Source organism: Bufo bufo, chromosome 9 (genome assembly GCF_905171765.1).
Source record: "Bufo bufo chromosome 9, aBufBuf1.1, whole genome shotgun sequence".
NCBI classification, from domain to species: domain Eukaryota; kingdom Metazoa; phylum Chordata; class Amphibia; order Anura; family Bufonidae; genus Bufo; species Bufo bufo.
The window spans coordinates 218,206,205-218,231,208 of record NC_053397.1 but is presented as its reverse complement, the minus strand read 5'-3'; the positions used below and the strand labels follow the sequence as shown (position 1 = coordinate 218,231,208).

The following is a 25,004-nucleotide window of genomic DNA, read 5'->3' as shown; positions in this document are numbered from 1 at the left end:
GATTAGCACCAAATGCCGTACAGTAGAAGCTGTGCCCACAGCATAGGGAGCGGTCGTCAGCGGTATAGTTAGATTCAGTTACAACAGCCGGGATCAGCGATAACTCCAGTCTTGGCTCTTTTACCCGTCAGATGCCTCAGTAAATAGTGATCGCGCCATCAATATGTGTAGGTGCAGAGGTTGCAAAATTATAACTTTTTAGCATCTTGGATTGAAAGCACTACTTCTGGTTTTGAGGGGGTGGGATGGTTGGTGTTATGGTAAATGTGCAGCCACTCTCTAACCTGCTAGCAAGGAGCAACACATGAAATTGGTTTACACTTTCGTCAGTCTTAAAGGCGCAATATGGTCAGAAAGTCAGATTTACAAAAAAAAAAAATGATATAAAGTTGAATTACTAAATGATGAAGCTGCAGTTTTCACAGTGGCCTTTAGATGGCAGCAGCATAGGCTAGACGCTAGAATTCATTGTAGGTGGAGGGTTAAAGGGGTCGTCTCACTTCAGTAAGTCGGATTTATCATGTAGAAATAGTTAATACAAGCCACTTACTAGTATATTGTTATTCTCCATGTTGCTTCCTTTGCTGGCTGGATTCATTTTTCCATCACATTATACACTGCTCGTTTCCATGGTTACGACCACCAGTGCAACCATCAGCGGTGGTCGTGCTTGCACACTATAGGATAAAGCACTAGCCTATGTGCGCTCCCATGGTCCCGGCCACCAGAGAGGCTGACGCTTTTGCCTATAGTGTGCAAGCACGGCCACCACTTGTGAATTCCAGGGTGGTCTGTAACCATGGAAACTAGCATTGTATAATGTGATGGAAAAATGAATCCAGCCAGCAAAGGAAGCAACATGGAGAATAACAATATATTAGTAAGTTGCTCGTTAATGGCAAGAAATATGGTCAAGCACCTCTGGGATTCTTCAGTGGCCCGTCCATCCATACTAGGTATAATCTTGGATTGGATCACAGGAACTCTCAGTAATACAATTAAAGGAGGCGTCTACCCTCAGTCTCTCTCTTTCATTGCCAAGATCAGCGTACAAAAATATATTGACTACAGAATACGTTTTTAAAACATAAGGACACTGTTAGTTATTTTTTATTTTTTTTAAAGTCTCAGATACCGACAATTATTAGTGGTCACACTGCTCACATGGTATAGACATTAAAGGGGATGTCCGAGACTAAAGAATGTCCCCCATGTGCCCGGGCCCCTCACGCTGAATCTTCTTACCTGGCTCCCTGCGCCGCTCCTGGTCCCCGCACCGCCGCAGCTGCTTCTCCCCGTGCACGTTTGAAAACATCGGGGAATGGGAGGGGCACTCTCTAGCATTGCGGGTGATGATGGGGAGGCTCGTCCCCGTCACCGGCTGCTGTCCCCCCCAATACCAGATGTTTTCATCCGCGCACGGTGAGAAGCAGCGGCGGCGGTGCGGGGACCAGGAGCGGCGCGGGGAGCCAGGTAAGGCTCCATTTAGACGTCGGTAGAATGGGTCCGCATCTGTTCCGCAATTATGCGGAACGGGTGCGGACCCATTCATTTTCTATGGATGCGGAGAGCACACTATGTGCTCTCCGCATCCACATTTCCGGAGAGCGCCCCCGATCTTCTGGTCCGCAGCTCCGGAAAAAAATAGAACATGTTCTATAGAACAAGTATGGGCAGTTCTATGGGGGTGGCGGCTGGGTGTATTGCGGATCCGCAATGCACTACGGACGTGTGAATGGACCCTAAGAAGATTCAGTGTGAGGGGCCCAGGCATATGGGGGAAATTCTTTAGTCTCGGATAACCCCTTTAGAGGGGGCCTGATAAATGAGGCCCAGGGCCTTGCAGGGCTCGCTCAGATGAATGTGACGATGCCTTTCACTGTTCTGGGGGGGAAAAAACGTTTAATCTATATGCAAATAAGCAGTTAAGTGCACTGAGGGCGGGCCCAAGATAATCTGTGCACCCTTGCTCCTCCTGCCTCCCCTGCCAGCCCCTCCCTCTCCTTCCACAGCAGATGACATGAACCTTGAAGGATAGTGAGGAAGCAGGACTATAGGTCCCATAGGATAGGCCACCAGTATCTCATCGATGGGGGATCCAACACAAGCGTTACTGAGACCGATCCACTGTTGGCAGCAGTAAAAAGTGTACTGCGTTGGAACACAGCGCCATACCCTTTGTAGTGGCCGATCTCAGGTACTACGGTTGTCTTAAATGGGAGCTGAACCACTACACAATGGATGGCGCTTTATGCTTTTGGCTCCATCCACTGTGTTGTCTCTGGGTGTCGGACCCCCACGGATCTGATATTGATGACCTGTCCTATGCATACGTTTTCAAAGGGATTATTAAGTGGATGTGCTCAGGCTGCAATACCAAGCACAGCCACTCTCCAGTGGACAGCGCTGTGCTTGGTAATCTGCCCCAAGGCCTCCTCAAAGAGCTGATCGGCGGGGGTGCCAGGAGTCGATCTGAGGATAGGTCATCAATAAGAACAGTGCAGTCCTCCGCCTGATGCGGTTGATAACAGAGAGCATTCAGTTGCACCACAAATGGAAAGGTGATTGCAGAAATTTCCGGAAGTCGCCCTTTTCTGTGTAACGGCGTGAAATAATGGCTTCTCGTCTTCCTCCTCGCCCACATTTCAGATCCGCTCTGTCAGACGTGTTTGACATCATTGATTTAGACAGCAACGGGTTCCTGAGCCTGGAGGAATATAATTTCTTTGAGTTGCGGAACAGCGGTGAGAAGTGCGATGACGACGCCTGGGAGGTTTGTAAAGGTGCGGCCGCATTAGTTTGTATTTTGCGCGCGTCGCCTCCATCTTGCCAGCAGTTGTCTCCTTTATATTAATGAAGTCACTTAATACAGTTGTTTAACAGGAAAAAGTGTGTTATTGGGAGATAATTTGGAAGAGATTTAAATATGTCGCCCTATCCTGCTGATAATACCTGCTATATTACACGCTGTAAAAAGTCCACTAATTCTGAGCCAAACATTTGCATTTTTATGGTTTCTATTAAGAATGCATTAGAACTGAATTACTTTTCTTTTAACCTTTCTGCAAGATGGTGGAAAAAAAAAGCCTCTGGCATAAAGGCCGCACGCGGGTAGCATTTATTATCATATGACCTTAATATCACCCGCTAACAGCACGGCTCTATCCATGGACGGTGCGGAAAAAAACGTAACCTCATTTACTCGTTATTAATTCCGCTGTTCATCGGAAATATGCAGATGAAATGATAGGAAAGTGTCAGAGTCCCTCCTGGTGGAAACGTGCGGAGCGTCAGGGGACTGTGCACCAAGAGAGGCTGCACCACTGAGTCCTGTTTTTAATGTATTGGATTCAATTAAAATGGAAAAATGTAATGTAAGCTATAGAGAAAAACGCCTCAGAGCTGCAATCACTATTCTGCTAGTGGAATCGATGTGCACATAAATATATTGTCTGCACCAGTAAGATAGTGAGTGCAGCTCTGGAGCATAATACAGGATGTAACTCAGGATCAGTGCAGGATAAGTAATGTAATGTATGTACACAGTGACTGCACCAGCAGAATAGTGAGTGCAGCTCTGGAGCATAATACAGGATGTAACTCAGGATCAGTGCAGGATAAGTAATGTAATGTATGTACACAGTGACTGCACCAGCAGAATAGTGAGTGCAGCTCTGGGGTATAATACAGGATGTCACTCAGGATCAGTACAGGATAAGTAATGTATGTACACAGTGACTGCACCAGCAGAATAGTGAGTGCAGCTCTGGAGTATAATACAGGATGGAACTCAGGATCAGTACAGGATAAGTAATGTAATGTATGTACACAGTGACTGCACCAGCAGAATAGTGAGTGCAGCTCTGGAGTATAATACAGGATGTAACTCAGGATCAGTACAGGATAAGTAATGTAATGTATGTACACAGGGACTGCACCAGCAGAATAGTGAGTGCAGCTCTGGAGTATAATACAGGATGTAACTCAGGATCAGTACAGGATAAGTAATGTAATGTACACAGTGACTGCACCAGCAGAATAGTGAGTGCAGCTCTGGAGTATAATACAGGATGTAACTCAGGATCAGTACAGGATAAGTAATGTAATGTACACAGTGACTCCACCAGCAGAATAGTGAGTGCAGCTTTGGAGTATAATACAGGATGTAACTCAGGATCAGTACAGGATAAGTAATGTATGTACACAGTGACTGCACCAGCAGAATAGTGAGTGCAGCTCTGGGGTATAATACAGGATGTAACTCAGGATCAGTACAGGATAAGTAATGTAATGTACACTGTGTACAGAATTATTAGGCAAATGAGTATTTTGACCACATCATCCTCTTTATGCATGTTGTCTTACTCCAAGCTGTATAGGCTCGTAAGCCTACTACCAATTAAGCATATTAGGTGATGTGCATCTCTGTAATGAGAAGGGGTGTGGTCTAATGACATCAACACCCTATATCAGGTGTGCATAATTATTAGGCAACTTCCTTTCCTTTGGCAAAATGGGTCAAAAGAAGGACTTGACAGGCTCAGAAAAGTCAAAAATAGTGAGATATCTTGCAGAGGGATGCAGCACTCTTAAAATTGCAAAGCTTCTGAAGCGTGATCATCGAACAATCAAGCGTTTCATTCAAAATAGTCAACAGGGTCGCAAGAAGCGTGTGGAAAAACCAAGGCGCAAAATAACTGCCCATGAACTGAGAAAAGTCAAGCGTGCAGCTGCCAAGATGCCACTTGCCACCAGTTTGGCCATATTTCAGAGCTGCAACATCACTGGAGTGCCCAAAAGCACAAGGTGTGCAATACTCAGAGACATGGCCAAGGTAAGAAAGGCTGAAAGACGACCACCACTGAACAAGACACACAAGCTGAAACGTCAAGACTGGGCCAAGAAATATCTCAAGACTGATTTTTCTAAGGTTTTATGGACTGATGAAATGAGAGTGAGTCTTGATGGGCCAGATTTTCGGGTTGAGGATGGAGTCAAGCTCAACTCCCAGTCCTACTGCCAGTTTCTGGAAGACACCTTCTTCAAGCAGTGGTACAGGAAGAAGTCTGCATCCTTCAAGAAGAACATGATTTTCATGCAGGACAATGCTCCATCACACGCGTCCAAGTACTCCACAGCGTGGCTGGCAAGAAAGGGTATAAAAGAAGAAAATCTAATGACATGGCCTCCTTGTTCACCTGATCTGAACCCCATTGAGAACCTGTGGTCCATCATCAAATGTGAGATTTACAAGGAGGGAAAACAGTACACCTCTCTGAACAGTGTCTGGGAGGCTGTGGTTGCTGCTGCACGCAATGTTGATGGTGAACAGATCAAAACACTGACAGAATCCATGGATGGCAGGCTTTTGAGTGTCCTTGCAAAGAAAGGTGGCTATATTGGTCACTGATTTGTTTTTGTTTTGTTTTTGAATGTCAGAAATGTATATTTGTGAATGTTGAGATGTTATATTGGTTTCACTGGTAAAAATAAATAATTGAAATGGGTATATATTTGTTTTTTTGTTAAGTTGCCTAATAATTATGCACAGTAATAGACACCTGCACACACAGATATCCCCCTAAAATAGCTAAAACTAAAAACTACTTCCAAAAATATTCAGCTTTGATATTAATGAGTTTTTTGGGTTCATTGAGAACATGGTTGTTGTTCAATAATAAAATTAATCCTCAAAAATACAACTTGCCTAATAATTCTGCACTCCCTGTATGTATACAGTGACTGCACCAGCAGAATAGTGAGTGCAGCTCTGGAGTATAATGCAGGCAGTATCAGGGACCCGTGTCATTTATATCTTTTGTATTATACAGACAACTTTGAAACCAAGAATAATGAATTAACAAGAAAGGGCTTTATGGATCTGAATCTAATGGAGGCCAATGACCGCGAAGGAGACCCCAGTGACCTGTGGGTGACGTTGCAGTCCATGGGCTATAACAAAGCCCTGGAAATGACAGAGGTAATTATTTGCATGTGACGCTCGGTCCAGGGGAGGGGATACTTTTATATCATGTCTGTGTTTGCTATGACATGCTTTTATCGTGTACCGCAGGCCTGTCCGTTTATAATCGATGTTTATGCGGAGAAGAGTAAACCTAAGATGAAAGCTGTGAGCCTGGAGTCCAGCAGTCGTCTTCTGCAGAAGGTGCTGTGCCGATCAGTGATTCTTAAGGGGGAGGCAAATCCGATGGATGGATGTGCACACATCATCATCTACACCTATAAGAATGACGCCCGCATCACTTCTGTTGTAGAGAATAAGGTGTGTAAGCCGAGTGATTACCGCACACACGGAGACAGCAGATTTATCCTCAGGATCGCAGGGTCACCGTCCTCTGACCAGAAAGTAATGACACATCAGCCATAACATTATAACCAGGGGCAGATTGGCCATAGACCCTACAGGGAAATTTCCCGGTGGACCGATGCCCAGGGGGCCACTCAAACCCTCTTGATGGCCGTAGGCCAGGTACATAATGATCTGATGCTCAAGGCTGCAGGTGCCCTCCTGAACGGTATTACCGTCTTTATGACAATGATACTGTGGTTGGAATGGCAGTATTTTGTGCTGTCCTGTGGTATTTGGTTCTGCTGGGGCGGTATTCTGGGTCAGGCCCCTCCTACTTCAGTTGTCCCCTCCTACTTGTTTTGTTCGTCTTCTGTCAATTTGAACCCACCTACAACATGGGGCCACTTTTAGTTTTTTTTTTCCAGGGCCACTTTAAGGTGTATCCTACCCTTATACCCTGACCCATCGAGGCCTGGACTGCACCGACCTGTGGTATCCGGCACGTTAACAGCAGATCCTGGAAGTTGCTCGGTGCGGCCTCCATGGATCGGACTTGTTTCTCCAGCACATCCCACAGATGATGATCGGATTGAGATCTGGGAATCTGGAGACGTCATCACCTTCATCTCTCTGTCATGTTTCTTATTCCTGGGCAGTTTCTCCAGTGAGGCAGAGACATTATCCTGCTGAAAGAGGGCACTGCCATTAGGGGGCACCGCTGCCATGTCTGGTTAGGTAGGGGGTACATGTCACATTGCCATGATGCCAGGAGCCAAGGTTTCCAGCAGAACATTGCCCCAAGCCTCACACTGCCTCCACCGGCTTGTCCCCTTTCCATAGTGCACCCGGCCGTCCACGTGATGTAAATCAGGATTCGTTAGGCTATGCTTCCTCCCTCCATTGCTCCATGGTGCGGTTTAGATGCTCACGGCCCCGTTGTAGGCACTTATGGCACGGACGCTCTGACTGGTCTGTGGATACACAGCGAGTCGCGATGCCTTGTGTGTCCTGACACCTTTTTATCATCGCCAGCAGGAATGTTGTCAGCAGTTTGCTCTTCTGGGGGGGGGGGGGTTAAGACCACATGGGTTGGCCTTCGCCCACCACGCACATCCATGAGCCTTGGGCGCTCATTTTCCTATCACCAATTGTCTTTCTTTGGATCATTTTTGGTAGATACTGACCAATACGTACCAGGAACACCCCACAAGATCTGCCATTTTGGAGATGCTCTGACCCCGTCGTCTACACATCACGATTTGGGCCGTGTCAGAGTCGCTCAAATCCTTACGTTTCCTCATTTTTCCTGCTTCCAACATCATCTGCCTTTTTTTGCTGCTGAATATATCCCCCCCCCCCCCCATGAACGGCGCCATTGTGACAAGATGCTCAGTGGTGCACCCCGGGCTTATATCTTATGGCTGATGGGTGGTGTAATTGCAGTATAGAAGTGATGTGGTATCTGGAGATCTGCATTACACACCATGACTCTGCTTTTCTCTTCCCAGTCTGATAAGAAGATTGTGCTGCAGGTCAATAACGATCAGAACAAGAACTGTATCAGCAGCCGAGGAATGAGCGTGTTTGCTGTAGAAGTGCCAGGAAAATCAAGCACGGTAAAAGAACCTGACAATCCCTGCAGGAAGCTGGCACAGGCTCTGCATGCATGTACGGGCATGGGCTGGTCCAGCTACACAATGCATTGAATAGAGGAGCTTTAAATGGAATTCTGTACTGTTAACCCATTGCGCTCAAAGAAATAATCAAAATGCATTTTGCCACTTGTCTATGTGTTCCCCGGGGACAGGGATCCTGGTGCTATTGCTGCCTCTGCCAGTATTACTACGATGTGATTGCATTTACCAAAAAATATTCATTTCTATCTACACCTCTGTACTGCTCCAGTGCACAAGATCTGATCTCAGAAGCCCCAGAGACATAAAGTGTAAATGTGCAGAAAGCACAGAGCCCTGCCATATTACAGAGGTGCAGTGATAGAGAAGGCTAGTGGATGGAGGCAAACTAGATATGCTGCTCAGTATGTATCCTATACCAGGTGACATCATCATAGACAGTGACCGATGATGTCATCAGGCCAGGTACAACTCTTCGGCTTTATCCTTTACCTTAGAATCTACAGCAGTACGTGTAATAGTAATAACCCTACGGGACATAACCTGAGTGGCCATATCATGACGAGCATAGTCGTGCAGGGACAGCAGCGGCGGAGATCACTCTTTAAATGCTGTGATCAGTGCTGACTGCAGCATTCAAATGGAGGGACCCCTTCCCACTTTCCATCATATTGCAGGGATTTCCATATGTTAGGGTATATATAGGCCATCTGCCTGCGTATTATTAGTATATAGATGTATGGCAGTACATTATAGTTTAAAACATGAATATTAGAATTACAGTAAAAACTTCCCCATTGAGATAAAAAATAAAAAAAAGAAGTAAAGTTTGAAAAAAAAAAACATTTAGGCTACATGCACACGAACGTAAGGGCTCCGTGCTGCGGACTGCAAATTGTGGTCCGCAATGCACGGGCACAGACCATGGGGCAGCCGCATGCGGATCGCGGACCCATTTACTTGAATAGGGTCCGCGATCCGCATCCGACGGCCCGCGCCGCAAAAAAGTAGTGCACGCGCTACTTTTTTGCGGTGCGGAGGCACGGCCAGAAACGCCACGGAAGCACTCTGTAGTGCTTTCGTGGGGTTCCGATCCGTGCCTCCGTTCCGCATCTTCGTGATTGCGGACCCATTGAAGTGAATGGGTCCATGATCCGTGATGCGGAATGCACACGGCCGGTGCCCGTGTATTGCGGACCCGCTGTATGCGGCCCATGGTCACAGGGGGCACACAGTCGTGTGCATGTAGCCTTAAAAAGAAAAAAAATCATTAAAAAAATCCAACACAAAGGCAAATTTTTGCATGAGATAAAAAAAAAGCAAAAAGAAAAGATTAGCTGCAACAGATTATTATTATTTTTTATCATTTTTGCAATAAAATTTACTATAAATTACGTGCAAATGTAGTTGTACCAAATCATCAAGTACGGCTCGTCTAGCAAAAATAAAAGCCTCACACGGCAGCATCAAATTAAAAAAATGATTATGACCTTCGGAATGCAAAGAGGAATAATACAAATACTGTCCCAGACCCAATGGGTTAATAATGTGATGGCAGTTCATGATGTTAATGGTTATGTTCTGCAAAGCTCTTATTTTGGGGCGTCCCCCTCTCCCCACATCCTTCTGCCTCTACTCGGCGGTTTCCAGGAATGTAGCAGAACTGCCGCCCCCTGTAAACAGATGGGAGTAATTACAGCCGTGTCACCCGCTTGTTCCACGATCTCCGGGTCGGTCATTTTCTGCGCTGTTGGGGTTTAAGGTTCGGAGATAAAAAGTTGTAGATGATAATAATATAAATGATCATTAAAATACAGATGACGAGCGGATTGTTACCTCATGATGTGATGGATGCTCTTCAGTATAATGTAATGTAATCTGAGACTGATTGGAGGGAGCAGAAAGACCCCCGGGGACCCTCCGTGGCCTCCTGCTGTTATATGGCGATACGTGTGGGGCCCTGCTCCTTGCCTCCCATTTGCCTTGGGTGATATATTTTTATGCATTATTATTTTTTCTATCTGTATGTGCCTTTTTTATTAATTTAGGCCACTTTTTATGTTTTTGTTATTAGCGGACAGACTTCTAGAGTTGAGTATTTTTTTCCTTAGCTGTAGTCTTCCATTAATGATTTTTGGGGGGAGGGGGTGGATTGCGGGCTTATTATAGCCCACATATGTGCTTTGGCTCATTTTTAATGTTTTTAGTTCTATGCTGCTTTGTATCAGTAAGTGCTGTCGTAGTTTTCAGATTATAAGGCCCCTTTCACACGGGCGAGTATTCCGCGCGCATGCGATGCGTGAGTTGAACACATTGCACCCGCGCTGAATCCTGACCCATTCATTTCTATGGGGCTGTGCACACGAGCGGTGATTTTCACGCATCACTTGTGCGTTGCGTGAAAATCGCAGCATGCTCCTCTTTGTGCGTTTTTCACGTAACGCAGGCCCCATAGAAATGAATGGTGTTGCGTGAAAATCGCAAGCATCCGCAAGCAAGTGCGGATGCGGTGCGATTTTCACGCACGGTTGCTAGGAGACAATCGGGATGGAGACCCGATCATTATTATTTCCCCTTATAACCATGAATACAGCATGCATAGTAAAATAGCGCTGGAGGGGTTAAAAAAATAATAATAATAATTTAACTCACCTTAATCCACTTGCTCACGCAGCCGGCATCTCTTCTGTCTTCTTCTTTGCTGATTGTAGGAACAGGACCTGTGGTGACGTCACTCCGGTCATCACATGATCCATCACTTGATCTTTTACCATGGTGATGGACCATGTGATGACCGGAGTGGGTACCAAACATGCACGATTTTTCTCACGCGAGTGCAAAACGCATTACAATGTTTTGCACTCGCGTGGAAAAATTGTGCGTGTTCCCGCAACGCACCCGCACATTTTCCCGCAACGCTCGTGTGAAAGGGGCCTAAGACATACTTTTTACCTCCAAAATAGAGGCTGCGGCCTTTCCCTCCTCTCCCCCGGTTCAGGTTGCTTTGTACGGGGAGCGCTCTCATGGCTGCTTTACACTGTAGGCCCTGTGACCAACGTCTGCAGCCGCCCGCAGACAGGACTAGCAGCTCCGAGAGGGAGCCCACGAGCTGAACAGACAGCACCAGGCTATGCTGTCACCGAGTCTGTAATATATACAGTCCTTGACCAGGTGATGCATGCGGGCAGGCTGAACACACACTAGTGCCCAGGAAATAAGAACTGGTGATCTGGACTCCTTATCTGCAGGACTACTCCTCTACTACTGCAGATTGCAGTGGCAGATTGCCTTTAAAGAGCAATTCTCCCGTAATCACCGCCGCCCCCTGCTGAGGAGTGCAAGAAGGGAAGTGACAACCAAGTTCAACTTTTCAAGCCAGTTTAGCAATGGATATAGAAACTCTGTCCATGAAGCTTTGACCTGCCTGGTCGGCCGTTCGGTGACATCACACAGTCCGAAGGGAACTAAACTGCGTGAACTAACACCATCTCTTTCCATCTGCAGGTGTCGCAGCATGTCATGGCCGTCAACGAGAAGCAGGAGTGGGTATATCACTGCGTGCAGAACGTCCTCTCGTGAAGAGCACCGACAGATGGGTTCTGCCAGTGTGGAGAAGAAATGATATTAATGTTTTTATTTTCGTTGATTTGAATTAATAAGAAAGTGCCAAATTTTCCTAATTAGGTGTTAATAAATATTTATTTTGTCAAAAAGGAGAATTAGTCAGAACTTACATTAAAGGGGAACTCCCACCATACTTTGGATCATTCCCACACCCCCTACTGTCGCCCACATTACTACATTTCCTTTCATGCCACCTAACGTACCTTTAAAGGGCTTCTGTCACCCCCAAAAGTCATTTTTCATTTTTGGGCTAATTAAAATCCTTATAGTGCTCTTACCCTTATCTGTTGTCTAGTTTCTTTAAAAACCGCACTTTTATAATATGTTAATTACCTCGCTACCAGCAAGTAGGGCGGTTACTTGCTGGTAGCCGCCGCATCCTCCTTTCAAAAAACCGCCCCCTCTTCCTGTTGATTGACAGGGCCAGCGAGCGCTCTCCTCCTCCGGCTGGCCCGGTCTGCAATTTAAATCCCGCGCCTGCGCCTTACGTGTCTCCATTCGGCGCAGGCGCTCTGAGAGAAGGACGCTCGCTTCCTCAGCACTTCCTCAGTGCGTCTGCGCCGATGACGTCTTCTCTTTCGGGTTTAGACTGAGAAGAAGGGGCTTGAAGACTGAGGCCCCTTTCACATGAGCCCCACGCATCGGACTTGCAGCGTGTGTCAGGGAGAGCACCCGTCCGGACCTCCCGGCACTGACTGGGTCACATAGCATTATATACAGTTCTAGAATGTATTGGATGACACTGACAGCATTATAAATAAAAATATATAAATTGAGGATGCTCACCGTCTTAATTGGAGCCTGGCCTACTGGCCACCCCCAGTTTAAAAAATTACCAAATATCTAAAATGGCTGGTCACAATATTTTGCAAGTATTTTTACTCATTTCTTGTACATACATATATATATAAAAAAAATATAATATACCAATAAATTATAAATCCCCAATTTAAAATGTGTTCACAATAAGTTAATAGAACTGGTCCCTTTATAATGCGGAGCTCACGCATAAAAATTAAAAGAGTCAAAAATACGTTTTTTCACTTGTGTTTGGGCGTGTGGTTTAACGTCTGATGATTTACTTTCAAATAATTCAGTCATCTGATATAGACAGACAGGACGGTGTCCGTATCTTCTGTTACCTGTGTTACAGTCTATTCACATTAGTACGTTTTATCACTGTTGGTGCCATTAGTCTGTCTGCTCTCCAGACGATGGAAAAGAAGGAAAATCCACAGGCAGCTTCTAGAGCATCTCGGCTCTGTACAGAAAAAAGGACGCCATATCTAATATATAAAGCTGAGTGTATGTATGTCCACTAAAGGAATCCGCACCATCGCATTTACAGTGACGAAATTTGGCACACAGGTACATCAGGTGTCCGGGAAGGTTTTAGAGCAGGTCTCAGCTCTCTAGCACGTACCGTTCCTGAGATATTCCTAAAAAATGCAAATATCATATGACCTACATTAGCCAATAGAAGGCTGCAGGTCTTTCTCTTCATTTCCCAACTGCCATACACACGGTCACATGTCCCTTATCAGCCAATAGAAGCTCGCAGGCCCTTAGTCTCCACATACATACAGTTTTACACCAGGTTTCCATAACAACCGAGTAATTTTTCTTCACTGCTGTAGGTCAGCTGTAAAGGGGCAGGGCGCTGTGGAGGTCACAGTTAACACCCTCAAAAGACGGGCTTAACAAACCCTCCCCCAGGTACCGCTAAGCCATGACCCGACGCGGTTAGGCCTAGGGTGCCCGGACAGTCTGGTTTTTAGACTCCTGGTCCTCCGTCCGGCACAAGGCCAGGACGGACATTCAGAAGTTTTTGTGTGCCCCCCTGGTGGTGATGGGGGTGTGACCTCATGGAGGTGGGCGGGGCTTCATGGGGTGGGCGTGGTTATCTGTTTGGAGGTGGCCGGTGAGGTGCGGCTTTCTTGGGCAAAGCCAGTGGCCACCCTAGTGGAGGTCACTGTCAAGGGGGTGGGGTGCTGTGGAACTCACTGTTAAAGGGGCAGGCTGCTGTAAAGGTCAAAGTTAAGGGGGTGGGCTGCTGTGGAGGTCCCATTTTAAGGGCTGGGGCACTGTGGGGGGGGTCAGTGCTAAGAGGTGGGGGGCTGTGGAGGTCACTGTTATAGTGGATAGTGTTGATATCTTTTAACGACGCACACAAACATTAAATGAAATGGATAATATATACCCGAGGGAAGCCGGCGCCTTCTGCTAGTTTTTAATAAAGACCAATTGAAAAAAAAATATTTTGCTCAAAATAAGTACAATGCAATAATAGAAAAATGTCCCCAAAGGTGTACATAGCCTTTAAAGTGGTCCTCCACCCTTAGTTTTACAAAAATCTGATTAAGGCCTCATGCACACGACCGTTGTGTGTTTTGCGGTCCGCAAATTGCGGATCCGCAAAACATGGATGGCGTCCATGTGCGTTCCGCAATTTGCGGAACAGCACGGACAGCCATTGATATAACTGCCTATTCTTGTCTTCAAAACGGAGAAGAATAGGACATGTTATATATTTTTTGCGGCCCCACGGAACTGAGCAACGGATGCGGACAACACACGGAGTGCTGTCTGCATCTTTTTCGGCCCCATTGAAGTGAATGGGTCCGCATCCAAGCCGCCAAAACTGTGGCTCGGATGCGGACCAAAACAACGGCCGTGTGCATGAGGCCCAATATTGCAGAAAAATGTGGTCTCCTATGAGAAAAGGGAATCTTAAAGGGAACCTGTCACCAAAAAAAACGCTTACTAAGCTGTTCAGAGTACCTTATAGTGCTGCATAGTAGTTTCCTAATGCACTTTTTCTTCGTTTAGCCGCATTTAGCCTCCTTGAGAAATCGATGTTTTATTCAGCCGCTGCCCCGTGCTTCAAGTCAGGTTTGAAGTCAAGGGGGGCAGCGGCCTAGGCGTCTCTAATGCTCTCCCTGCCTCCCGCCGCCTTTATTGACACGCCGCATATCAGTGCCGGGACCGCGCTCCCAGCCCGCATGCGCAGTAAAGGGCTGCTGTAGCCTGTAGCGCGATCCCGGCTCTGGCTCGTACACTCAGCCGTCTTCAGTTTCGCTACTTGCGCATGCGCCCGGCATCTTCTGTAACTGCGCTAGTATGTAAGGCGGGCGCATGCGCAGTAGCGAAACTGAAGCCGGCTGAGTGTACGAGCCGGGATCGCGCTACAGCAGCCCTTTACTGCGCATGCGGGCTGGGAGCGCGGTCCCGGCACTGAGATGCGGCGTGTCAATAAAGGCGGCGGGAGGCAGGGAGAGCAGCATTGGAGACACCTAGGCCGCTGCCCCCCTTGACTTCAAACCTGACTTGAAGCAGGGGCAGCGGCTGAATAAAACATCGATTTCTCAAGGAGGCTAGATGCGGCTAAACGATGAAAAAGTGCATTAGGAAACTACTATGCAGCACTATAAGGTACTATTAACAGCTTAGTAAGCGTTTTTTTGGTGACAGGTTCCCTTTAAGGTTATACCATCAGAGAAGTAAGTGTCCAAGGAAATGTGGAGCACAATGGGGCACAATTACTAAAGTGTTTGCGCCTGTTTTTAGTCTAAAAAATGCAGTTTTAGTCTTATTTTTGAAATTCACATTTACTACTGACATTGCGCCTGTTTTGGAGGCTTTCACACTTAGATTTTTAGACTAATTCAGAAGTTTTCTAACATTTGTGACTTTTTCCCGACCTATTTATGTAGGCGCACCTTTTTTTTGTGCCAGAATTTGTTGCACAAACAATCTACTGTCTTCTCCACCCCAGGGCTGGCGTACTTTTCTCCATCTGTTTTCAGTGGTGAAGTGCGACCTTTTTTGCACACTTTCCTGGAGACATGCGACTTTACTCCGCAAAGATGCGACTTTTTTCATGTGCAAATAATTTAGACCAGTCTAAGTGACTATAAACCCGTCGTACTGAAAAACAGCCACCAGAGGTCAGACTAATAACAGTACCCCGAGTCTAATTCATCAACATTTAATAAATACTCGGCAAAAGAAGGACCGCCAAATGAAATACGCCCGTCTAATTTTACACCTAAAAACAGGCAAGCTTGATAAGTGTGCCCAATGTGTTTTAGGCCTCATGCACACGACTGTTCCGTTTTTTGCGGTCCACAGACCGCGGATCCGCAAAAAACGGAAGCCGCCCATGTTGCCTTCCGCAATTTGCGGAACGGAACGGGCGCCGGCAATATAAATGCCTATTCTTGTCCGCAAAGCGCGGACAAGAATAGGACATGTTATATTTTTTTAACGGGCCCGCGGAACGGAGCCACGGATGCGGACAGCACACGGAGTGCTGTCTGCATCTTTTGCGGCCCCATTGAAGTGAATGGGTCCACATCCGAGCCGCCACTTTTGCTCCACTGACGAGGTGGTAATGTGACTCTTCTCTCTGCACTAATACGGGGGCCGCTCATTAGGATCCACAGGGTGGGGAACGTTTGGTTGACCCCCAGACTATTTGCTTGACCTCCTGTGAGGGCACGGCCGGGCCGCTGCTATTTTTGCCACGGTGACCTCTCAGTGTGACAAGATGCCCTCCGGTAAATGTCAGCTGTGCAGGAGGATCTGACTGCAGCCCATCGAGATCATCTAGAAATCGCATGTATCACGCTGAGCGGCTCATCAAAATCATCTGTGCAGGTGACAGTCTCATTATTCTGACACTCTGCCATGACCCATTCTCATTATTCCGATCCTCATTTTTTGTGAATGGGGGACGGATCCGTTTGAAATTGCACCATATTGTGTCAACGTCAAACGGATCCGTCCACATTGACTTGCATTGTAATTCAGGACGGATCCGTTTGGCTCCGCACGGCCAGGCGGACACCAAAACGACTGTTTTTTCATGTCCGTGGATCTTCCAAAAATCAAGGAAGACCCACAGACGAAAAAACGGTCACGGACCAACGGACCCCGTTTTTGCGGACCGTAAAAAAAAAAACGGTCGTGTGCATGAGGCCTAAACGAGATAGACGAGGCGGCAGATCACAATGAGGTGGTTATTATGGGGGACTTCAACTACCCAGATATAGACTGGTCCAGGACCCGACTAGAGGGACGGCCATACTGGACTTAGTATTAATCAGACGTGCAGGTCGGGGGACACCTGGGAAATAGCGGCCATAAAGTAATAACCTTCCAATTATCATTCAAAAGAGGGAGGAAGAAAAATACCAAACTTCAAAAAAGCCAAATTTTGCCAACTAAGAGAGGCCATCGGCCTAACTAACTGGGATAATGTCCTCAAAAATAAAAATACAGCCGCAAAATGGGATATTTTTATTAAAACCATCCTAAAATCTAATTGTGAGAGGTACATACCGTATGGGAATAAAAGGTTAAGGAACAAGAAGAAACCAATGTGGATAAATAGAAGTGTAAAGAAAGCAATAAATGACAAAAAGAAGGCATTTAAATTACTAAAACAGGAGGGGAGCGAGGAAGCAGTGAAAAACTATAAGGAAAAAAATAGAATATGTAAAAAACAAACTAGAGACCGAGAGATTCATTGCCAAAGAGAGTAAAACTAACCCTAAAATGTTCTTCAATTATATAAATGGTAAAAAGTATGAATCTGAAGGTGTCAGCCCTTTAAAGAGTGATGAGGGGGGAGTCGCAGAGAGCGACGAGGAGAAAGCAAAGCTGTTAATTTTTTTTTTCACTGAGGAAAATAAACTGTCAGGTTAAAATGCAGAATGTAAGAGTAAATTCCCTATTTAGGGTCTATTCACACGTCCGTAGTGTATTGCGGATCCGCAATACACCCGGCCGGCACCCCCACAGAACTGCCTATTCTTGTCCGCAATTGCGGACAAGAATAGGACATGTTCTATTTTTTTCCGGAGCCGCGGACCGGAGGTTCGGGGCTGCGCTCCGGAAATACGGATGCGGACAGCACACTGTGTGCTGTCCACATACATTCCTGCCCCATAGAGAATGAATAGTTCCGCACCCGTTCCGGATAATTGTGGAACGGGTGCGGACACATTCTACGGACATGTGAATGGACCCTAAAAGTGCCCTGTCTGACCCAGGAAGAAGTACAGTGGCGTCTTAAAAAGATTAAAATAGACAAATCGCCAGGACCAGATGGCATACACCCTCGTATCCTAAGCGAATTAAGTAATGTCATAGCCAGACCCTTATTTCTGATATTTAAGGACTCTATACTGACAGGGAGTGTTCCACAGGATTGGCACATAGCAAATGTGGTGCCAATATTCAAAAAGGGTCCAAAAACCGAGCCTGGAAACTATAGGCCGGTAAGTTTAACATCTGTCGTGGGTAAACTGTTTGAAGGTTTTCTAAGAGATGCTATCCTGCAGCAACTCAATGAAAACAAGCAAATACCGCCATATCAGCATGGCTTTGTGAGGGATCGGTCATGTCAAACTAATTTAATCAGTTTCTATGAGGAGGTAAGTTCTAGACTTGACAGCGGCGAATCAATGGATGTCGTATATCTGGACTTCTCCAAAGCATTTGACACTGTGCAACATAAAAGGTTAGTATAGAAAATGAGAATGCTCGGACGGGGAGAAAACGTCTGTATGTGGGTAAGTAACTGGCTGAGGGATAGAAAACAGAGGGTGGTTATTAACGGTACACACTCAGATTGGGTCACTGTCACTAGTGGAGTACCTCAGGGGTCAGTATTGGAGGGGTCACTGTCACTAGTGGAGTACCTCAGGGGTCAGTATTGGAGGGGTCACTGTCACTAGTGGAGTACCTCAGGGGTCAGTATTGGAGGGGTCACTGTCACTAGTGGAGTACCTCAGGGGTCAGTACTGGGGGGGTCACTGTCACTAGTGGAGTACCTCAGGGGTCAGTATTGGAGCGGTCACTGTCACTAGTGGGGTACCTCAGGGGTCAGTATTGGGCCCTATTCTCTTCAATATATTTATTAATGATCTTGTAGAAGGCTTGCATAGTAAAATATCAATGTTTGCAGAAGACACTAAACTGTGTAAAGTAATTAACACTGAAGAGGACAGTATACTGTATATATATATATACGACAGAGGACAGTATACTGTATACATACTACAGAGGACAGTATACTGTATATATATATATATACTACAGAGGACAGTATACTGTATATATATACTACAGAGGACAGTATACTGTATATATACTACAGAGGACAGTATACTGTATATATATATATATATACTACAGAGGACAGTATACTGTATATATACTACAGAGGACAGTATACTGTATATATATATACTACAGAGGACAGTATACTGTATATATACTACAGAGGACAGTATACTGTATATATATATATACTACAGAGGACAGTATACTGTATATATATATATATACTACAGAGGACAGTATACTGTATACATACTACAGAGGACAGTATACTGTATATATATATACGACAGAGGACAGTATACTGTATATATACTACAGAGGACAGTATACTGTATATATATATATATATATATATACTACAGAGGACAGTATACTGTATATATACTACAGAGGACAGTATACTGTATATATATATATATATATACTACAGAGGACAGTATACTGTATATATACTACAGAGGACAGTATACTGTATATATATATATATATATATATACTACAGAGGACAGTATACTGTATACATACTACAGAGGACAGTATACTGTATATATATATACGACAGAGGACAGTATACTGTATACATACTACAGAGGACAGTATACTGTATATATATATATACTACAGAGGACAGTATACTGTATATATATACTACAGAGGACAGTATACTGTATATATACTACAGAGGACAGTATACTGTATATATATATATATATACTACAGAGGACAGTATACTGTATATATACTACAGAGGACAGTATACTGTGTGTATATATATATATATATATATACTACAGAGGACAGTATACTGTATATATACTACAGAGTACAGTATACTGTGTATATATATATATATATATACTACAGAGGACAGTATACTGTATACATACTACAGAGGACAGTATACTGTATATATATACTACAGAGGACACTATACTGTATATATATATATATATATATATACTACAGAGGACAGTATACTGTATATATACTACAGAGGACAGTATACTGTATATATATATACTACAGAGGACAGTATACTGTATATATACTACAGAGGACAGTATACTGTATATATATACTACAGAGGACAGTATACTGTATATATACTACAGAGGACAGTATACTGTATATATATACTACAGAGGACAGTATACTGTATATATACTACAGAGGACAGTATACTGTATATATATATACTACAGAGGACAGTATACTGTATATATACTACAGAGGACAGTATACTGTATATATATATATACTACAGAGGACAGTATAATGTATATATACTACAGAGGACAGTATACTGTATATATATATACTACAGAGGACAGTATACTGTATACATACTACAGAGGACAGTATACTGTATATATATACTACAGAGGACAGTATACTGTATATATATATACTACAGAGGACAGTATACTGTATACATACTACAGAGGACAGTATACTGTATACATACTACAGAGGACAGTATACTGTGTATATATACTACAGAGGACAGTATACTGTATATATATATACTACAGAGGACAGTATACTGTATATATATATACTACAGAGGACAGTATACTGTGTATATATATATACTACAGAGGACAGTATACTGTATATATATATATATATACTACAGAGGACAGTATACTGTATATATACTACAGAGGACAGCATACTGTATATATACTACAGAGGACAGTATACTGTATATATATACTACAGAGGACAGTATACTGTATATATACTACAGAGGACAGTATACTGTATATATATATACTACAGAGGACAGTATACTGTGTATATATATACTACAGAGGACTGTATACATACTACAGAGGACAGTATACTGTATATATATACTACAGTGGACAGTATACTGTATACATACTACAGAAGACAGTATACTGTATATATACTACAGAGGACAGTATACTGTATACATACTACAGAAGACAGTATACTGTATATATATACTACAGAGGACAGTATACTGTATATATATACTACAGAGGACAGTATACTGTATATATACTACAGAGGACAGCATACTGTATATATACTACAGAGGACAGTATACTGTATATATATACTACAGAGGACAGTATACTGTGTATATATATATATATACTACAGAGGACAGTATACTGTGTATATATATACTACAGAGGACTGTATACATACTACAGAGGACTGTATACTGTATATATATACTACAGAGGACAGTATACTGTATATATACTACAGAGGACAGTATACTGTATATATATACTACAGTGGACAGTATACTGTATACATACTACAGAAGACAGTATACTGTATATATACTACAGAGGACAGTATACTGTATACATACTACAGAAGACAGTATACTGTATATATACTACAGAGGACAGTATACTGTATATATATATAATACAGAGGACAGTATACTGTATATATACTACAGAGGACAGCATACTATATATACTACAGAGGACAGTATACTGTATATATATACTACAGAGGACAGTATACTGTATATATATACTACAGAGGACAGTATACTGTATATATACTACAGAGGGATCTGGATAGATTGGAGGCTTGGGCAAATAAGTGGCAGATGAGGTTTAACACTGAGAAATGTAAGGTTATGCACATGGGAAGGAATAATGCAAGTCACCCGTACATACTAAATGGTAAAACACTCGGTAACACTGACATGGAAAAGGATCTAGGAATTTTAATAAACGGCAAACTAAGCTGCAAAAATCAGTGTCAGGCAGCTGCTGCCAAGGCCAATAAGATAATGGGTTTCATCAAAAGGGGCATAGATGGCGGTGATGAGAACATAGTCCTACCACTTTACACATCACTGGTCAGACCACACATGGAGCACTGTGTACAGTTCTAGGCTCCTGTGAACAAGGCAAACATAGCAGAGCTGGAGAGGGTCCAGAGGAGGGCAACTATAGTATATATATACTACAGAGGACAGTATACTGTATGCATACTACAGAGGACAGTATACTGTATATATATATACTACAGAGGACAGTATACTGTATATATACTACAGAGGACAGTATACTGTATATATATACTACAGAGGACAGTATACTGTATATATACTACAGAGGACAGTATACTGTATATATATATATATATATATATATACTACAGAGGACAGTATACTGTATATATACTACAGAGGACAGTATACTGTATATATATATATATACTACAGAGGGCAGTATACTGTATATATACTACAGAGGACAGTATACTGTATATATATATATACTACAGAGGACAGTATACTGTATACATACTACAGAGGACAGTATACTGTATATATATATACTACAGAGGACACTATACTGTATATATATATATACTACAGAGGACAGTATACTGTATATATACTACAGAGGACAGTATACTGTATATATACTACAGAGGACAGTATACTGTATATATATATACTACAGAGGACAGTATACTGTATATATATATATATACTACAGAGGACAGTATACTGTATATATACTACAGAGGACAGTATACTGTATATATATATATACTACAGAGGACAGTATACTGTATATATACTACAGAGGACAGTATACTGTATATATATATACTACAGAGGACAGTATACTGTATACATACTACAGAGGACAGTATACTGTATATATATACTACAGAGGACAGTATACATATATACTACAGAGGACAGTATACTGTATACATACTACAGAGGACAGTATACTGTGTATATATACTACAGAGGACAGTATACTGTATATATATATACTACAGAGGACAGTATACTGTATATATATATACTACAGAGGACAGTATACTGTGTATATATACTACAGAGGACAGTATACTGTATATATATATACTACAGAGGACAGTATACTGTATATATATATACTACAGAGGACAGTATACTGTGTATATATATATACTACAGAGGACAGTATACTGTATATATATACTACAGAGGACAGTATACTGTATATATACTACAGAGGACAGCATACTGTATATATACTACAGAGGACAGTATACTGTATATATATACTACAGAGGACAGTATACTGTATATATATACACTACAGAGGACAGTATACTGTATATATATATATACTACAGAGGACAGTATACTGTGTATATATATACTACAGAGGACTGTATACATACTACAGAGGACAGTATACTGTATATATACTACAGAGGACAGTATACTGTATATATATACTACAGTGGACAGTATACTGTATACATACTACAGAAGACAGTATACTGTATATATACTACAGAGGACAGTATACTGTATATATATACTACAGAGGACAGTATACTGTATATATACTACAGAGGACAGCATACTGTATATATACTACAGAGGACAGTATACTGTATATATATACTACAGAGGACAGTATACTGTATATATATATATATACTACAGAGGACAGTATACTGTGTATATATATACTACAGAGGACTGTATACATACTACAGAGGACAGTATACTGTATATATACTACAGAGGACAGTATACTGTATATATATACTACAGTGGACAGTATACTGTATACATACTACAGAAGACAGTATACTGTATATATACTACAGAGGACAGTATACTGTATACATACTACAGAAGACAGTATACTGTATATATACTACAGAGGACAGTATACTGTATATATATATAATACAGAGGACAGTATACTGTATATATACTACAGAGGACAGCATACTATATATACTACAGAGGACAGTATACTGTATATATATACTACAGAGGACAGTATACTGTATATATATACTACAGAGGACAGTATACTGTATATATACTACAGAGGGATCTGGATAGATTGGAGGCTTGGGCAAATAAGTGGCAGATGAGGTTTAACACTGACAAATGTAAGGTTATGCACATGGGAAGGAATAATGCAAGTCACCCGTACATACTAAATGGTAAAACACTCGGTAACACTGACATGGAAAAGGATCTAGGAATTTTAATAAACGGCAAACTAAGCTGCAAAAATCAGTGTCAGGCAGCTGCTGCCAAGGCCAATAAGATAATGGGTTTCATCAAAAGGGGCATAGATGGCGGTGATGAGAACATAGTCCTACCACTTTACACATCACTGGTCAGACCACACATGGAGCACTGTGTACAGTTCTAGGCTCCTGTGAACAAGGCAAACATAGCAGAGCTGGAGAGGGTCCAGAGGAGGGCAACTATAGTATATATATACTACAGAGGACAGTATACTGTATGCATACTACAGAGGACAGTATACTGTATATATATATACTACAGAGGACAGTATACTGTATATATACTACAGAGGACAGTATACTGTATATATATACTACAGAGGACAGTATACTGTATATATACTACAGAGGACAGTATACTGTATATATATATATATATATATATACTACAGAGGACAGTATACTGTATATATACTACAGAGGACAGTATACTGTATATATATATATATACTACAGAGGGCAGTATACTGTATATATACTACAGAGGACAGTATACTGTATATATATATATACTACAGAGGACAGTATACTGTATACATACTACAGAGGACAGTATACTGTATATATATATACTACAGAGGACACTATACTGTATATATATATATACTACAGAGGACAGTATACTGTATATATACTACAGAGGACAGTATACTGTATATATACTACAGAGGACAGTATACTGTATATATATATACTACAGAGGACAGTATACTGTATATATATATATATACTACAGAGGACAGTATACTGTATATATACTACAGAGGACAGTATACTGTATATATATATATACTACAGAGGACAGTATACTGTATATATACTACAGAGGACAGTATACTGTATATATATATACTACAGAGGACAGTATACTGTATATATATACTACAGAGGACAGTATACTGTATATATACTACAGAGGGATCTGGATAGATTGGAGGCTTGGGCAAATAAGTGGCAGATGAGGTTTAACACTGAAAAATGTAAGGTTATGCACATGGGAAGGAATAATGCAAGTCACCCGTACATACTAAATGGTAAAACACTCGGTAACACTGACATGGAAAAGGACCTAGGAATTTTAATAAACGGCAAACTAAGCTGCAAAAAACAGTGTCAGGCAGCTGCTGCCAAGGCCAATAAGATAATGGGTTTCATCAAAAGGGGCATAGATGGCGGTGATGAGAACATAGTCCTACTACTTTACACATCACTAGTCAGACCACACATGGAGGACTGTG

The 25,004-nt window shown here is 42.8% G+C and overlaps 1 protein-coding gene across 1 annotated transcript in view; it reads left to right on the top strand.

Annotated features, from left to right (window-relative positions):
* The window catches only part of EFCAB7 (EF-hand calcium binding domain 7), a 34,142-nt gene extending 22,418 nt beyond the window's left edge, over positions 1-11,724 (top strand). The window contains exons 10-14 of the mRNA XM_040406720.1: positions 2,650-2,783; positions 5,832-5,980; positions 6,074-6,283; positions 7,819-7,926; positions 11,449-11,724. Coding sequence (XP_040262654.1) covers positions 2,650-2,783; positions 5,832-5,980; positions 6,074-6,283; positions 7,819-7,926; positions 11,449-11,523 — 676 coding nt within the window. The 3' untranslated portion in view covers positions 11,524-11,724. The remainder of the gene's footprint in view (positions 1-2,649; positions 2,784-5,831; positions 5,981-6,073; positions 6,284-7,818; positions 7,927-11,448) is intronic.
* The last annotated feature ends 13,280 nt before the right edge of the window (positions 11,725-25,004 follow it).